The sequence below is a fragment of the Adiantum capillus-veneris genome, chromosome 3 (genome assembly GCF_014529385.1).
Source record: "Adiantum capillus-veneris isolate H3 chromosome 3, ASM1452938v2, whole genome shotgun sequence".
Lineage (NCBI taxonomy): Eukaryota > Viridiplantae > Streptophyta > Polypodiopsida > Polypodiales > Pteridaceae > Adiantum > Adiantum capillus-veneris.
Genome location: NC_140933.1, coordinates 157,897,167 through 157,913,795, shown reverse-complemented (window position 1 = coordinate 157,913,795; position 16,629 = coordinate 157,897,167). Strand labels below are relative to the sequence as shown.

General features: G+C 44.2%; 2 protein-coding genes across 3 annotated transcripts in view; one reads left to right on the top strand and one right to left on the bottom strand.

Moving 5' to 3' along the window:
* Window positions 1-16,629, top strand: part of LOC147462045 (putative sugar phosphate/phosphate translocator At3g17430) — a 77,329-nt gene that overhangs the window by 25,407 nt on the left and 35,293 nt on the right. The window lies entirely within an intron of this gene.
* Window positions 13,283-16,287, bottom strand: LOC147462047 (uncharacterized). Its single transcript, XM_086507040.1, has 4 exons — window positions 14,688-16,287; window positions 14,507-14,596; window positions 13,372-14,318; window positions 13,283-13,312 (listed from the first exon to the last, which is right to left on the bottom strand). The coding sequence occupies exons 1-4, from the start codon at window positions 16,285-16,287 to the stop codon at window positions 13,283-13,285; spliced, it is 2,667 nt and encodes an 888-aa protein (XP_086363166.1).

Sequence of the window (16,629 nt, the reverse complement as noted above, 5' to 3'; positions counted from 1 at the left end):
ATGAAACAACCTGAAAGTTTTGTAGTTCCTACACGTGAGGAACTTGTATGCAAACTGAAAAGGGCTTTGTATAGTTTGAGACAATCATCACGGCAGTGGTATAAGAAGTTTGACACTTTTATGCTGTCTCAAGGCTTTAAACGCAGCCATGCAGATCATTGTTTGTATACGAAAAGGGATGAAGATGGTAGTCCCATCATACTTGTTCTCTATGTTGATGACATGCTGCTTGTCGGGAAACATAAGACTAGTCTTGATGCTCTGAAATGTAAGCTAAATTCAACATTTGCTATGAAGGATTTGGGGATGCAGAGCATATTTTGGGCATGCGTATTAAAAGAGATAGAAAGCTGAATTTGGTGTTTTTATCTCAAGAAAGGTACATTGCAAAAGTACTTGATAGGTTTAATATGGCTGATGCTAAGTCTCTTGGAGTACCTTTACCTCCATACACTAAGCTTAGCAAAGCAGATTGCCCAAAGGATGAGGTAACATTGAAAGCAATGAAGGGAATCCCTTATGCATCAGCTTGTGGTTCTCTTATGTATGCTATGGTTGCCACTCGTCCCGACATTGCTTATGCAGTGGGAGTTGTTAGTCGATACATGTCGAATCCTGGCAAAGCGCATTGGGAAGCTGTCAAATGCATTCTGAGATATTTGAAAGGTACACAATCAAAGTGTATCTGTTATGGCAAAAGTGACTTAAAGTTGCAGGGATATTGTGATGCAGACATGGCAGGTGACATGGATACCAGGAAATCTACCAGTGGATATGTATTTGCCATTGCTGGTGGTGCAGTCTCTTGGTGTTCTAGGTTACATAAAATTGTGGCATTGAGTACTACCGAGGCTGAATATATTTCAGCCACTGAGGCTTCAAAAGAGGCCATTTGGTTGGGCAGACTTGCAAAAGAACTTGGCATGCCTGCTTATACACCCGTGTTGGGTTGTGATAGCCAGAGTGCTGTCTATTTAGCCAAAAATGCCATGTTTCATGCACGTACCAAACATATAGATGTGCGGTACCACTTCATACGACAGGTATTGGAGGATGGTCTAGTCAGCTTGACTAAGATCCATACACAGGATAACCCTGCAGATGTTCTTACCAAGAGTCTTGCTAAGGCTCAACATGAGCATTGCATACAGATGGTGAGAGTTGATTAACTTAAAGGCGTCATTTATGCCTTTAAGTGGGAGGTTGTTGGGTTAAAGGCCTAAATAACCCCTTTTTTGTACATTTTTATACTTTGTCCAGGAACCTGGACACATTTTTTAAAGGTCACTTGTAATAAAAGTGGAAAAACCCAAAACTCACTTATTGAGTTTTCCCCAAAAACGTGAGCTCTCTCTCTCTCTCTCTCTCTCTCTCTCTCTCTCTCTCCCTCTTCGTTCTGCTAGCGCTTCCCTTCTGCAGCACAGTGCCTCCGCTTCAAGCCTCAAGGCGTGCACATCTTCGCGTGCTCTATCACTTACACACACCGCCGCGCGCTCATCAAACTTAGTGTCAAAATTTTCAAAGAGCGTGTCAAAAATTGGACGTGAACTTAACATCCCTATCTGAAACAATCGATTTTGGCAAACCACAGAGGAGGTACCAATGCTTGATGAACAACCGTGCTACATCTTGGGCTGTGACTTGTAAAACTTGCTGAAACGATCAACAATTGTCAAACATTGAGTGTTCCTTGAATGCAAACTAGGTGGAAGGTTAGTCACAAAATCCATGGAAATATATTGAAAAGGTCCATTGGGAATAGGCAGCGATAGCAAGAGGTCTTGCTGCTTACCTTGAGGAGCTTTTACCTTTTGACATATAGTGCACTGTGTGACATAACGAAACACATCTTTTCGCATATTTAGGCCAATAAAAGAATCTTTCTATTTTTTCCAAAGTGGTGTTCATTCCCCTGTGCCCACCCTTGAGAGAATCATGTGCATCTTGCAATATGGTTAGCCTGAGAGAGGGCAACACACATAGACATTGACGAAAATACAACAAACCATCACGAATGAGATAGTTGCTAGTTGCTTGGCCCTTAAAAAGCAAGAGCCTGCAACCTTTGCTTACCAAACTCAGAATCCGCATGCTGGTTCTTCATGCTGTCGAAAGATACACCCTGAATAGAAACTGTGGATCTTGACTCGAGCCAAATTTTGTCCTTTGTGACTCAACGCATCTCCAACGAGGTTAGTATTTCCAGGCGCATACTCAATCAAACCTCCAAATTGCTCAAAAAATTGTGACCACCATGCTTGGCGATCACTCCAATGTGCACTAGGCATAGATTAGAGCCACTTGAGGGCTTGGTGATTTGTGCGAACAGTGAACTCTCTACCGTAAAAAAATCCTTTCGATGCTGAAGAGAGTAAATGACAGACAAAAGTTCTTTATCATAAACTGAATAGTTCTTTTCCGTCTAAGGAAAGCTACTGGATGACCATGCTGCTGAAGCACAACGCCTATGGCGACATTGCTCGCATCCGGTCATACCTCATAGGGGTTATCCCAAGAGGCAAGGATGAGACACGACACTTTTGTCACTGCAACCTTGAGGGTTGGGAAAGCCTCAATGGCTGTCTTGGGTAAATCCACGCACTGACGGCGAGTCTTTACCCCTTTCAAAACATCAGTCATAGGTGCGGCAATGCGTGCAAAATTCTCTATGTGCGAACTATATGCTTGACATAAACCAAGAAAAGAACGCACATCATATGCAGTTTTGGGCAAATCCCAATTACGTACCCGTTCCACCTTCGCGGGATCTAGCTTGACGCCATCTGCAGAAATGATATAACCCAGATAAGTAACTTCAATGAGAAAAAGATTTCTTAGCTTCAATGTTCAATTGATACTCATCGAAACGAGTTAGTACCCTTTCGACATCCTTTTCATGTTGTTTACACGATGCAGAAAAAATGAGAATATCATCAAGAAAGATGAACACACATACACCAACCATATCGCCGAAATGGCCTATCATGAGACGATTAAATGTACCCACGGCACCTGTCAATCCAAAAGGCATAACAACATACTCCTATTGTCCTCGTTTTGTGCAAAAAGCGGTTTTGAAGATGCCGCTTTTGAATACCCGTACCTGATGGGATCCACTCTTGAGATCGACCTTACTGAAAACCTTTGCCCCATTGAGCCTACCAAGGTTACACTCAATGCGAGGCATTCGAAACTTGTTCTTGACGGTCATCTTGTTCAATGCCCTGTAATCAACACACAAACGAGACGAACGATATCTCTTGCGGACAAATAAAATAGGAGCAGCAAAAGGACTCACACTCGGGCGTATGAATCCTCTAGCCACGAACTTCGTGAGTTGCCGCTCTTAACTCTTCCTCCTGTGTCTGGTAGGGAGCCTTACCGATAGGCTGTGCCCCCTGCGTAAGCTCGATGCGATGGTCCTTTGGTTGCTCGGGTGGGATACGGCGTGTAAGATCATCCTGCAAAAAAGATGCTTAAACTTGGTAAACAAAGTTGAATGCCTATCTAGAGCCTGAATGCTCTGGGTAATTGTAGCAGCATAGATGAATGCCGCTTGTGCTCCTCGTCATAATTCACGCTTTACCTGCACATGAGAAATGAGAGGCAAAAAATGCAGACCCTCCTCAACACGAATGATAATGGGAGAGTCACTCTTGGCATTTATTGCGAGTGTTGTCCTTCCAATCAATGAGAGGGTTATGCTCACGAAACCATCAAATGCACAAAAGCATATCACATCCTGAGAGAGGAGACACGAGAAATTTCCTACGGAAAGCAGCTTGTTGAACTGTAAACAACACATCAAGGCACTCTTTCGTGATGAGAGAGCCCATACCGAGAGCGAAGCCAAACACCTCGAGAGGAGTTTTCTGACTAACCTGTGGGCGGGCTCTCTCTACAAGAGAGGCACTAGTCACATCATGCATATTGCCTGGATCAAACAATATTATAAAATGTTGACCCTTTACATGACCATAACACTTCATGAGAGACTTATCAATGTGTGTGTCAGAAACATGAGAAGCTTCAGTTTGGTTCATTAAAGTGCTCGTGGTTGTTGTGGGTGCCTTGGGTTCTTTAGGTGGGGCTGTCTTGGGACAAGCCTTCTTAATGTCACCCTTGACGTGACATTAATAACATCTACCTTCCGTAGAATAAATCACTTGTTCTTCGGCCGTTACGTATCCTCCTATAATTCCTTGTGCGGCTTTTTCATCCGGGGTTAGCTAGGTTTTGTGGTGTTTTAGCTTTACCCTTAGATTCATTGTTAGAGTTCTTTTCCGAAGAATTAGAGGAAGATTGGCTAGAAGAGTTACTGTTCTTACCATTCTGAGGGTTCTGAGAAGTCTGGGAGGTACTTTAAGACGACTTGTTCTCCTAAGGCTTGCCCTTGTTGTGCTTCATCTCTTGGGAGAGAGCAATTGCTGCACCCTTGCCCCCGTCCTCTGCTCTTCTGCTGCCCCTGCACCTGCCCCCCCGCTCGCGCGCTACCCCCTGCACCCCGCCCTCTGCTCGCGCTGCGCTCGCACCAGCCCTAGCCTAGCGCGTAGCGAGAGAAAGAGGGGAGGGGAAAAGTAGCGTAGAGAGAGAAAGAGGGGGGGAAAAGGTGTAGAGAGAGAAAGAGGGAAAAAGGGCGTAGAGAGAGAAAGAGGGAAAAAAAATGGTGTAGAGAGAAAGAGGGGAGAAATTGCGTAGAGAGAGAAAGAGAGGAAAATGTTGCGTAGAGAGAGAAAGAGGGTAGAGTGTATATATATATATATATATATATATATATATATATATATATATATATATATATATATATATATATATATAGAGAGAGAGAGAGAGAGAGAGAGAGAGAGAGAGAGAGAGAGAGAGAAATTTTGCGAGCGTAGAGAGAGAGACGGGTTTAATAAAATTAATATAAAAGAAAACTTGCACAAGTAGAGAGAGAAAGCCTAGCCGCGTAGAGAGAGAAAAAAGGAAAAAAGAGGAAAAAAAACAAAAAAAAGAAGCCTAGCCGCGTGCTCTCCTTTTCACTCCTATACCCCTCTCCCCCTCCTGTGGCGGCCTTCCGACCATGAGGAAGCAGAATGGCAAAGATGACCCGGTGGAGGATGCCATCCAAAAATGCAAAGAAGAGCTGAGCGAGTCCATCAACATGATCAACGACCACCTCCTAGGTACTATCAACATACTCGATGCGCATGTGGCAGTACAGGAAAGTACTATACATACACTCGAGGATTGCGTGAAGGCCCAAGATGAGGAAATCGCACTACTCAAGAAAGAGCTTGTAGAGGTGCGATCGCAGAATGTCCTCGAAGAGGGAGAGCTTCAACCCTCAGTGATTGAAGAGCTTAATACGATTAAGGAACAAGTGCCGACCATCAAAGAAGGTGGGGAGCAACAAAAAGAAATGACGATCTCGTGGGTAGATGTCATCACAAAGACCCAACAAAAAGCAGAAAAGGCCGAAAAATGGATCGAGATTGTCAAGAAAGGGAAAGGCAAGGAAATAACCCCCACCCCCACACCAACCATCATCAACTTGACACTAGAAGAGGAGCAAAGGAGACGTGTGCTGGCCTTACACGTAGGGATATGTGGCCTCAAAGACCAAGATAATGTGGAGGAAGAGGTGAAAGAACTCATGACTCTGGTGGGGGTCAACGAGCAGACGCATACGAGGGACGGGAGAGTGGGCACAAAGAAAAGCGGGAGCAACGGAGAAACCTCGAAGGAAAGGGACTCATTTTCCGCTTCCCCTCCATGGAAGCGAAGAAGGACTTCCTGAAGAAGAGACCGACCCTAAAGAAGACTGTCATCTTTCTTGGAGATGACCTCACCCTCTCGCAGATTGCTCATATGCAAGAAGTAATGCCGGAAATTAGAGCAGCAAGGGAAAAGGGGAAGATTGCTTTTTACAGAGATGGAAAGGTGGTGATATTGGAGCGATGTCCCGCATGACGGTGCGAGACCTATGGGACCACACTAAAGATGGCAACCTGGAATTGTAACGGGTCACTTCGTCTTGATGTAAGGGCCTTTGAGGATAGCTTCGCAAGGAGAGACATCATCTTCTACTCTGAGACGCATCAAGCCCTTGGGCAATCCATGCCATAGGTGAGGGGGTATAGATGGGAGAGAGCCTGCAAACAAGAGACCATATCGGAGCACCAAGGACGAGGCTCAGGGGGAGTGGCAGTTCTATTGAGGGAGGAGTTGCAGCCATTGATATATATAGCACGCAAGGATGAGCATGCTAGGTACATGTAGGTGAGGCTCAGCGCAGAGACGGGCAGATACCTCTACATTGCTATCTGTTACTTTCCTCCTAGTACGTCAGTATATGCATCACCTAGGGGACAATCCCCCTTTGCTATTTTGGATAATGACATATGGGAGTTTTCTACGGATGGTGACATCATCATACTAGGGGATTTCAATGCTAGGACTGCCCACCACCAGACACTAATATATGATACTTCCGAGGAAATGCTTAGGGAGCTGGACGTTATAGAGATGGGTCTATCCAGATTATCACAAGATGAGGAATACACGGAATATGGCAGATACTTGATAAATATGGGAACCGCACATAGATTGGCCATTTTGAATGGCCTACAAAGATTTTTGACAGCTGGAGGTTTTACTTGCTTTACACACCGACATGGTGCCAGCACAGTGGATTATGTTATGGCCCAGACAGGTCTCATTCCATTCTTTCAAGATTTCATGGTGGGCACTAGGCAAGTTGGAGTGGCAGTTGATCATGCTATCTTGTCCTTCACCCTGATGTTTCAGTTCAGCACAGCTCCATTAGGAGAGGTCCCTACGATTTTCGACAGCTGGAGGTTTTACTTGCTTTCCACACCGACATGGTGCTAGCACAGTGGATTATGTTATGGCCCAGCCAGGTCTCATTCCATTCTTTCAAGATTTCATGGTGGGCACTAGGCCAGTTGGAGTGGCAGTTGATCATGCTATCTTGTCCTTCACCCCGACGTTTCAGTTCAGCACAGCTCCATTAGGAGAGGTCCCTACACACATCCGGTATACCTTCATGAGGGAGACGGACTTTGTGTATATGGATGAGATATACAAAAAGCTATGCACCCAGGAGCCAGGACGGCCACTAGATGAACTCACTCATATATTGACAGAGACGCTCCATGATGCAGCATCAAAAGCATACCCCCACAGCCAGCCTACACGGAGACGATCTAGAAAATACCCCAGAACAGTTAGTATGATGAGGAGTGTAGAGAGATGAGGATTAAGTTACAGAGGGAAGTGCGCATGGGTATTACCACACATAGACAGTCACGGATTATCTTTTGTCGCCTAGTGCGACGAAAGAAAAGGGCTTATTTATCCTAGGTAGAGCAAGATTTTGTATCAGTTATTTATAAGTCAGGACTCAGGCGAAGCATGGAGGCTATTCCACGAACATTCACCACCACCAGCGGTCACCTCCACTGAGACATGGGAGGAATATGCCACATCTCTCTACATAGTATCAGGACAACCACCTCTGTTGGACCCACTAGAGACATGCCCGGAGACATGTTCTTTCTTTACTACCGAGAGGGTAAGGAAAGCTATTGACAGGACAAAGACAAGGAGAGCACATGATCATGATGGTCTGGGGCTATGATGTTTAATCGAGCCATGTATGAAGGCTTCCCCGAGACTTGGAGGACGTCCTCGATTGTGCCTATTTTCAAGTCAGGAGATCCCATGATTCCCGGGAATTATCGCACCATCATGGTTGGTCACACATTAGCTAGGCTGCATGCATCCATTCTTGAACAGGACCTGAGTGGATGGGCAGAGCGAGAGGGCATAAGAGCACCAGGGCAAGCAGGTTTCAGGAGAGGTTTCTCCACTCTTGACCAGATTCTGACACTCAAGAGCTATTATTGAGGAGGGTAGACATCGTGGCAAGAGGATCTATTGTAGCTTTGTGGATTTCCGCAAAGCTTTCGACACAATACCGAGAGCCAGACTTATACGCAGATTACAGGACATGGGTGTGCCTACAGAGCTGATTTGGGGGATTCTGGCTCTATACAAGACAGTGATGGGGCGGGTACGCACCACTGAGGGAATGTCTGACATGGTCCTCTTCACTATTGGAGTAAAGCAGGGATGCCCCCTATCCCCGACTCTTTTTGGGATGTATGTGGATGAGTGTTCGGACTATGTAGAGTGTCAGGGGGACGGGGGCTCAGCTAGCAGGGACATGGATTCCGCTATTACTATATGCTGATAATATTGTGCTGATTTTTGACTCTCTAGAGGGGATGCAACGTCATTTGGATGCTCTGCATACATTTGCTCGTGACAGTGGATTGTCTGTCAATTTGGGGAAAACCAAGGTTATGGTGTTCAACACCACACCACAGTGGGTCAGGAGGTCGGCACCCACATTTATGTATGGCCAGGAGACTGTGGAGTACACAGATGCATGTACTTATCTTGGGTAGTCTTCGGTGGACCGGTGTTTTCACTAAGGAGAGCATCAGAGACTAGACTGACGAGAGCATATGCAGCTTTGGGAGGACTAAAGAGGATGTGTTCGTAGGTTCAGTTTCAGGAACCACAAACAAAGCTTTGGCTCTTTCACACTCTAGTGACTCCAGCTATGCTCTATGCAGTTAGGTATAGGGACCCCCAGTAGACCACCATGGGAGATCTAGCAACACAGATGGATGGAGATGTATGGAGAGGCCTCTGGTCTCTATGGTCGCTCGGATGATTCGGGCTAAGGCCTCAATACCATCATGAGATTATCCGAGCCGAGCTAGCCACCCCCCCCCCCCCCCCGCCCCCCCTCGTGGAGGAGGCATTGACGAGATCAGTTTCCTTTATGCACGGTCTATGGGATCGCCCCAGGGACAGATACGCTCGGCTTGCCCTGGAGTCATCTCGACAACTAGCTCTACAAGGCGATACAGCATGTTGGTATGGACAGATGACAGCATGGTTTCAGTCGCATGGTCTCAACATGGATAGATTACCTCTGCTTCAATACTCCCTGGATGCACCCCTCCCTGTCTCTCACACCGACAGAGATCACCAGACTCATACGTCAGGATCTGATTCAGCTAAATACCAGGAGCACATGGATACAGCCGACACAGGAGTCAGGCACGAAGATGGCCTTCTACACAGAGCATCTTCTCCAACTCACGGAGGACGGCTTTGTGACTAGGCTTGCATACATGGACACACACTTATCTCATGGGATAAGATGCACTATTGGACACATACGCACATCCTCACATCAGCTCCAAATCGAGATTGGCCGATTTCGAGGGGTGTCGGCAGGAGCTAGAATATGTCACCTATGTAACTTAGAGCCACAGACGGAGCTGCACTACACATGTCACTGCCCGGCATACTATGAGCTACGCGGCCGCTTCCACTGCCTGTTCAGAGAAGGGTTTAGACCTTTTTGTAGAGTCATGAGATACAAGGATTAGAGGTGTCTCGGATTGTTCTTGCTAGAGCTGCGTAGACTTAGGGAGAGCTTGCTGAGGACATCAAAGGAAAGACAGTATCAGAGACGAATCACAGATTTCTTTACACTAGCCAGAGGAGAGCCAACGGAGAAGTCATTACAGCAGATCTCAGAGCCTACTCATACTAGAGGTACACTGCTTGATCGAGCCACGGAGCTTGGCAGATCCAGACGTCCAAGACCTCGGGGGGTCTCCCACTACCGACGAAGGCTGCAACAGAAGATACAGATCACTCTAGCTCGACATGCAAGATGCCCAACCAGAGTACTGACCATGGAGGAGGTCGATGAGATTCGACAGCGACCGATGAGAAATTTCATTTGAATCCACAACCCCCCCCCCCCCCCCCCCCCTCCCTATTTCCTTTCTCCTTAGTGTTTTAGTGCTAGTTCTTTGTAACTTTGTAATCTCTGTACTCAGACATGGTATCAAATTCACCAATTGTAACTTTTTGGTCTCATAGGTCATTTTGGCCGTTTGAAGACGTTAATATAACATTTTATTTCATCTCTCTCTCTCTCTCTCTCTCTCTCTCTATAGACACACACACTTGAGGCAGAGCTCAACTCGTATGCAGAGAGAGAGGGACTCATAGTCCCCAGCCATGCAAGTTTCAAACGAGCCTTCTCTACTATAGATCACATCTTCGTTCTGTGTTGCCTCATTGTTGGGGCAAAAGTGCGGAAGAAGCGGCTACACTACTGCTTTGTGGCCTTCCACAAAGCATTTGAATACAATCGCGCGTGAGAGGCTCTTTCAGTGCCTACAGAGCTTGGGTGTACCTTCACAGATGATCTGTGCTATATATGCTTTATTGAACAGGTGACGGGAGAGCACGATGCCTCAAAGGCTTATCAAACCCTATTACTAGCAAGGATGCCCATTCTTCCTGACCCTCTTCGGGATCTACATTGATGAGATCTCATATTACATACTATGGGCTGGTGGCGCGGGTGCAAAACGGCACATCGAGGCTCGACGACTTTTGTATAGAAAGAGGATTGACAGTGAGCCTGGGAAAACCAAGGTCATGATCTTTCATACTTTGAGGGCAGTCAAGAGTGCCATAGTCTTTATGGATGCAGGTGGATAGATAGAGGTGGTGGAGTCTTATGTATACTTGGGAGTCACCTTTGCCAACCACTCTAGGGCTTCACCATGGCAAAGGCGGCTACGAACACTCACCAGAGGATATGCAACTTTGGCCATGCTAGAGAGGAGATGTCATCAAGCACACTTTCTGGAGCCCTGCACCAAGGGATGGTGTAACAGACTTGGACACCGCAAGTCGAGAATCTGTGCGACGAGACACGTGAATACAACAACTGAATAACAGAAATTTGCAAGTACACAGAGCAGACGCAGGAAATCAGAGATGTATATTGAAATCAATTCTCGGGTACAAGAAGAGCGTAGCTCGTATCAACCTCCCGACCACCCCCGAGCTATCTCACTCTCAATCTCACTCTCAATCTGTGCACAGTTCTCAATCACACTCTCACTCTCACTCTCACTCTCAATCTCAATCACAAGGCGCCTTCACTGTAGAATAGCCTCCTTCTCCACAGGCTATCTTCTTCACGCGAGGAAAAGTAGCTATTTTCGTCCTTTTGTCAGTCTTTAGCAAAAGCGGCCCAAAATAGGTTGCGAAAAGAGACGTCCTGCATTCAAACGCATAAAAACCACAAAACGCAACCCACACTCGCGAGTCCACAATTTTTGGCCATTTTCAGCGAGCCATAACTCCCAAACGGTTCAGAATTTGACCGGGTCTGTCTCACATGAATTTGTTCGTCTCATCGAGCTCTTCGAAAGTCTTGAGATGCGAAAAATCCATATCCTGCTCAGTTTGCTCGAAAAATTACTTGCAAGTCAACAATTTCCACAAAAACAGTCTAAAACAGCATTTTCTCACTTTTTCTCTAATCTACGGGCTGAAACGGGCATCAAAATGCAAGAACCAGCAAAAACACAAAGAAGCAATATTTTTCCTCATGTCGAGGGCTACAAGTGCTACATACAAAACTTTTCTAAATTTTGACCATAGTACCCTCAAAACTGGCTCCCGAGGGGTGTCTCGGGTCAAAATTTGAAACTTCACGAGAACGATTAGAATCAAGTCCTATACTGTGGAAAAACGTTGGAATGAACAAAATGTACTCTAAACAAAAATGTTCATCAAAACTTTGCAGAATAAGTCTTATTACATTCTCCCTATGTCAAAATTAACTCTGTCCTCAGAGTTGGAAGGAGGGGTATTCCGCATGCAAAACATCTAAATCTACCCAGGAGGCATCTTCTACGGGATACATATCCCACTTAACCAAAACTTCAACAAGAGTCCTCATAAGCTGTCTAACTCTACGATCAAGAATCGTCTCTGGTTCTATTTTCAATGACCCATCATCTCGAAGGTCATATCTCTTCTGCAAAACATGAGAAGGATTAGCCACATACTTCTTCAATAAACTTACATGGAAAACAGGATGCACTTTGACATGAGAAGGCAATTCCAACTTGTAAGCTAATGAACCAATGCGCTTCAAAATTTTAAATGGCCCAGCGAATCGTGGAGACAATCTTTTATCCTTTCCAAGAATCAAATGAGACTTCTTAGGAATAACCTTTAAGAAAACCATATCACCAGTTTGATACTCCACAACATGATGTTTCTTGTCATAATACAATTTAGGTCTCTTTTGAGCTTCTCTAATATTCCCCCTGATTTTGGCCAACTCGCTATCCATTTTCTCAAGCATCTCACGTGAAAGTTCTACCTTATTTCTCAAGTTAAGAAAATTAATAGGTGTGGGATAGTTGTAGCCATACATTGCCTCAAACGGAGTCATCCTAATAGATGAATGATATGAACTGTTATATGCAAATTCAACCAAAGGCAGATATTCATTCCAATTAGATTGGTTTTCATTGACATACATTCGTAACATATCTTCTAAAATACGATTCACTCTCTCCGTTTCCCCATCAGTTTGAGGATGAAAAGCAGTAGACATGCGTAACTGGGTGCCTATAGAGTCAAAAGTCGCTCTCTAGAAATGAGAAGTGAACTTAGAATCTTTGTCAGACACTATACTCTTGGGCATGCCATGCAAACGAAATATCTCTTTCACAAACAAGCGTGCAATGGTCAATGCAGTATCAATTATTTTTACAGGAAAAAAGTGAGCTTGTTTTGTGAGTCTATCTACCACCACAAAGATCGAATCATACCCTCCACGAGTAGTAGAAAGTCTAATGATAAAATCCATGGATATAGACTCCCACTTCTGTAAAGGAATGTCTAAGGATTGAAGGTCACCAGGCATCCTCTTATGCTCAATCTTAACTTGTTGACATTGAAAGCACTCACGCACAAAATTCTTAACATCCAATTTCATACGCGGCCAAAAGAATGAACTTTTAATCTTTTCGTATGTCTTATTCATCCAGGATGACCAGAAAAAGGTGAATTATGACACTCATGTAGAATTTGACTCTTAAAAGCAGAATTTGCAAGAATACACTAGTGGTCATAATAATACAGATTTCCCTTATACAAGTGATATCTGTTCTCATACATCTCACCAATATTTTCACGTAAGAATTTCAAAATAGGCATATAAAAAGAATCATTTTCAACTTCAGCATGTATATCATCAATCAAATTGGACCGCACAACAGTCAACAAATTACACATGGACCTACGACTCAATGCATCGGCAACTTTGTTCTCTTTCCCAGCCAAATATTTTAGATCAAAATCATACTCACATAGCAGCTGCAACCAACGCTTTTGCCTATTGTTAAGCAATGTTTGAGTGAAAATATACTTTAAACTCTGATGATCAGTCCTTACTTCAAATTTCACACTAAGCAACAAATGACGCCAATGCTTTAATGCATGAACAACAGCTCCCAATTCCAAATCATGTATAGGGTAATTCACTTCATGTCTCCTCAACTTCTTAGATTCATACGCCACAACTCTTCGCTCTTGACACAAGACACATCCCATTTGTTCCCCACTTGCATCACATGTTACCACAAAAGGTTTCCCAAGTTCTGGGATTTTCAAAATACAATTTTCAGCCACCCTTGTTTTCAATGTTTCAAATGCAGTTTGACATGATTCAGACCAAAAGAAATCCTTGTTTTTCTTTGTTAATTCAGTTAGAAGGCTTGCAATCTTGGAAAAATCTTTAATATGAGCTCTTTCATCCTGTGCTAACCCCATAAAGCTCCTCACATCCCTCACGGTTTTGGGTGTTGGCCATTCTACAATTGCTTTGACTTTATCAGGATCAATATGAATGCCCTCTTTTGAAATTACCCTTTCCAGATATACAATTTTCTCTTTGGCAAAGAAACACTTACTCAGCTTGGCATACAATTGATGTTCACGCAGGATTTCAAGAGTTTTCCTTAGATGCAATTCATGATCCTTTTCATTCTTAGAATAAACAAAGATGTCATCCAAAAATACCAGAATAAAGTCATCAAGAAATGGATGAAAGATATTGTTCATCAAACACATGAATGTCGCGGGTACATTAGTTAAACCAAAAGCCAAAACTGTAAACTCAAAGTGTCCATATCGTGCACTAAAAGCAGTTTTAAAAATATCTCCTTCCTTAATTCTGATCTGGTGGTATCCAGATCGTAGGTCAAGCTTTGAAAATACTTGCGCACCGCTAAGTTGACTCAGTAACTCATCGATGTGCGAAAGGGGATATTTGTTTTTAATGGCTCGTTTGTTAAGCCCTCGGTAGTCAATGCAAAGTCTATAAGTCCATCCTTCTTCCTCTGGAAAAGAACAGGGCTACCCCAAGGGGATACACTAGGCCTGATTAACCCTTTCTTTAGCAAGTCATCAAGTTGGAGTTTTAGTTCTTTGTGTTCATCTATGCTGAACCTGTAAGGGGCCCTGGAGTATGGTTCAGTTCCCGGATAAAGGTCTATCTCATGGTCCAAGGATCTAGGAGGAGGCATACCGGGCAGGTCATCGGGAAAAACATTCTTGAATTCATCAAGGAGCTTATCCACATACTCAGGATTTTCTCTCTTTGCCTTTTCAGGTTCATCTTTTTAATTCGTTTGCGAAGATTAAGAAGGTATCACAGCCTTGTCTCAGCCCCCTTATCAGTTTCATGGCAGAAATCAGAATGGACTTACAATTTCTTTGCTCCCCTTGAATAGTATGACTACTTCCATTTGAAGATTTAAAAGAGATTTTCCTTTCTTCACAATCAATTAAGACATGATTTTCAGTCATCCAATCCATGCCAATAATTATGTCATGCACCCCAATGTCTATGACATAAAAATTTCCTTTATGATTCTGACCATTCAAAGAAAAAGACAGATTTTCAATTAGGCCTTTTGTTAGACTTTTCTTTCCACTGGCTAATTCCACGGGTCTTTTAATTTCCTGAGTTAATTTCAGATTTAGTTTCCCTACCAGTTTTGTGGACAAGAAGCAATGCGTGCTACCCGAATCAATTAGGAAATTCAATTTCAGATCTTGGATTCTACCCACAAATTTGATCACAAAAGCTTTCAGATGTCGCATTGAAGACGTAAAACACCGCAAAGGAGGGTCAGATGACTTACCTCTATCATCCGCTTCGTCGATGGTCTCCGTTTCAGCCATCTTGGCCCGCACTGCCTTGTTGATTTCCTTGTTCGGACATTCGAACGTCCGGTGTCCTTGCTCTCCACATCGGAAGCACAATCCTAGTCTTCGAGCTCTTTCAAGAAATTCGGGGTCATGTTGCCAGCGTTGTGGAGGTTGCTTCTTCTGATTTTCATTTCCACCTCCATTTCCCCCATTGGGAAAATTTCCTCGTCGTTGTCCATTGTTACCTTGCCTGTTAGGGAAAGGTTGGTTTGGTGGGTTCCGAGGATTCGCTGCAGTATTGTTCTGACGGTGGCACGTTGAAATCATCCTCCTAGTTTGGTTGAATTTGTCCCACTTCTCATAATTTTTTGCCTTTGCCATCGCATCTAAGAAGTCAACGCAACCTGCACCCTTCACTTGGAACTTGAGAATATCTTGCAGGCCTTCAATAAGCTTCATCTTTAATGCATCACCAGTGACCTCTGGAGCATATTTATGCAAACGCAGAAATTGCTCTTTGTACTCATCTATCGACAAAGGTGTTTTGTCTCCTTCTTGCTGCTTGAAACCATAAAATTCCATTTTTTTCTCCATATTGTAGTGAGGAGAACAATACCTTTTCTCAGCTTCTGCACGGAATTCCTTCCATGCAATCACACTCTCGTTGGTACGGGTCTGCATGTACGACTTCCACCATAGCTTTGCGACACTACGGAGTTGTAGGATAGCAATCTTCGCCTTTGCTTCTTCTGAAAACTCCCGCAAAGCAAAGAAGTCTTCAAGTTCCTCAATCCATGCTTCTAAGTCTTCGCCCGTCTTCCGTATCCCATCGAATTCATTAAGTCTAGCCTTCTTGAAAACTTGTTTGATGGCAGCTTCTCCCGCGTTCTCGTCGTCTTCTTTCTCGCTTCTCTTCCGTTTCTTCTTCTTTGATCCTTCAACAACACCAGATAGATCTACGTAAATTCCACCACCATCTCCTCCACTTTGACCATCTCCTCCTGCTGTACCCTTCCCTTTATGGGCTCTTTCACGTCTGTTAAGATCTTCAGTGAGTCGTCGAATGAGTTCCGCTTGTTCTTGCAATCGTTGTTCGTATGTGTCCATCACTGCCGCAGAATTGAAACTGCTCTGATACCACTTGTGACGAGACATGGGAATACAACAACTGAATAACAGAAATTTGCAAGTACACAGAGCAGACGCAGGAAATCAGAGATGTATATTGAAATCAATTCCCGGGTACAAGAAGAGCGTAGCTCCTATCAACCTTCTGACCACCCCCGAGCTATCTCACTCTCAATCTGTGCACAGTTCTCAATCGCACTCACTCTCACTCTCACTCTCAATCTCAATCACAAGGCGCCTTCACTGTAGAATAGCCTCCTTCTCCACAGGCTGTCTTCTTCACGCGAGGAAAAGTGGCTATTTTCGTCCTTCTGTCAGTCTTTAGCAAAAGCGGCCCAAAATAGGTTGCGAAAAGATACGTCTTGCATT

Coding starts and splice junctions, on each gene's coding strand:
- LOC147462047 (XM_086507040.1), bottom strand. CDS start 16,287: ATGTCTCGTCACAAGTGGTATCAGAGCAGTTTCAATTCTGCGGCAGTG. Junction 14,597..14,687: donor TCAAGGGGAGCAAAGAAATT/GTAAGTCCATTC, acceptor CGAATTAAAAAG/ATGAACCTGAAAAGGCAAAG. Junction 13,313..13,371: donor TGCTTAGTGTGAAATTTGAA/GTAAGGACTGAT, acceptor GCTTAACAATAG/GCAAAAGCGTTGGTTGCAGC.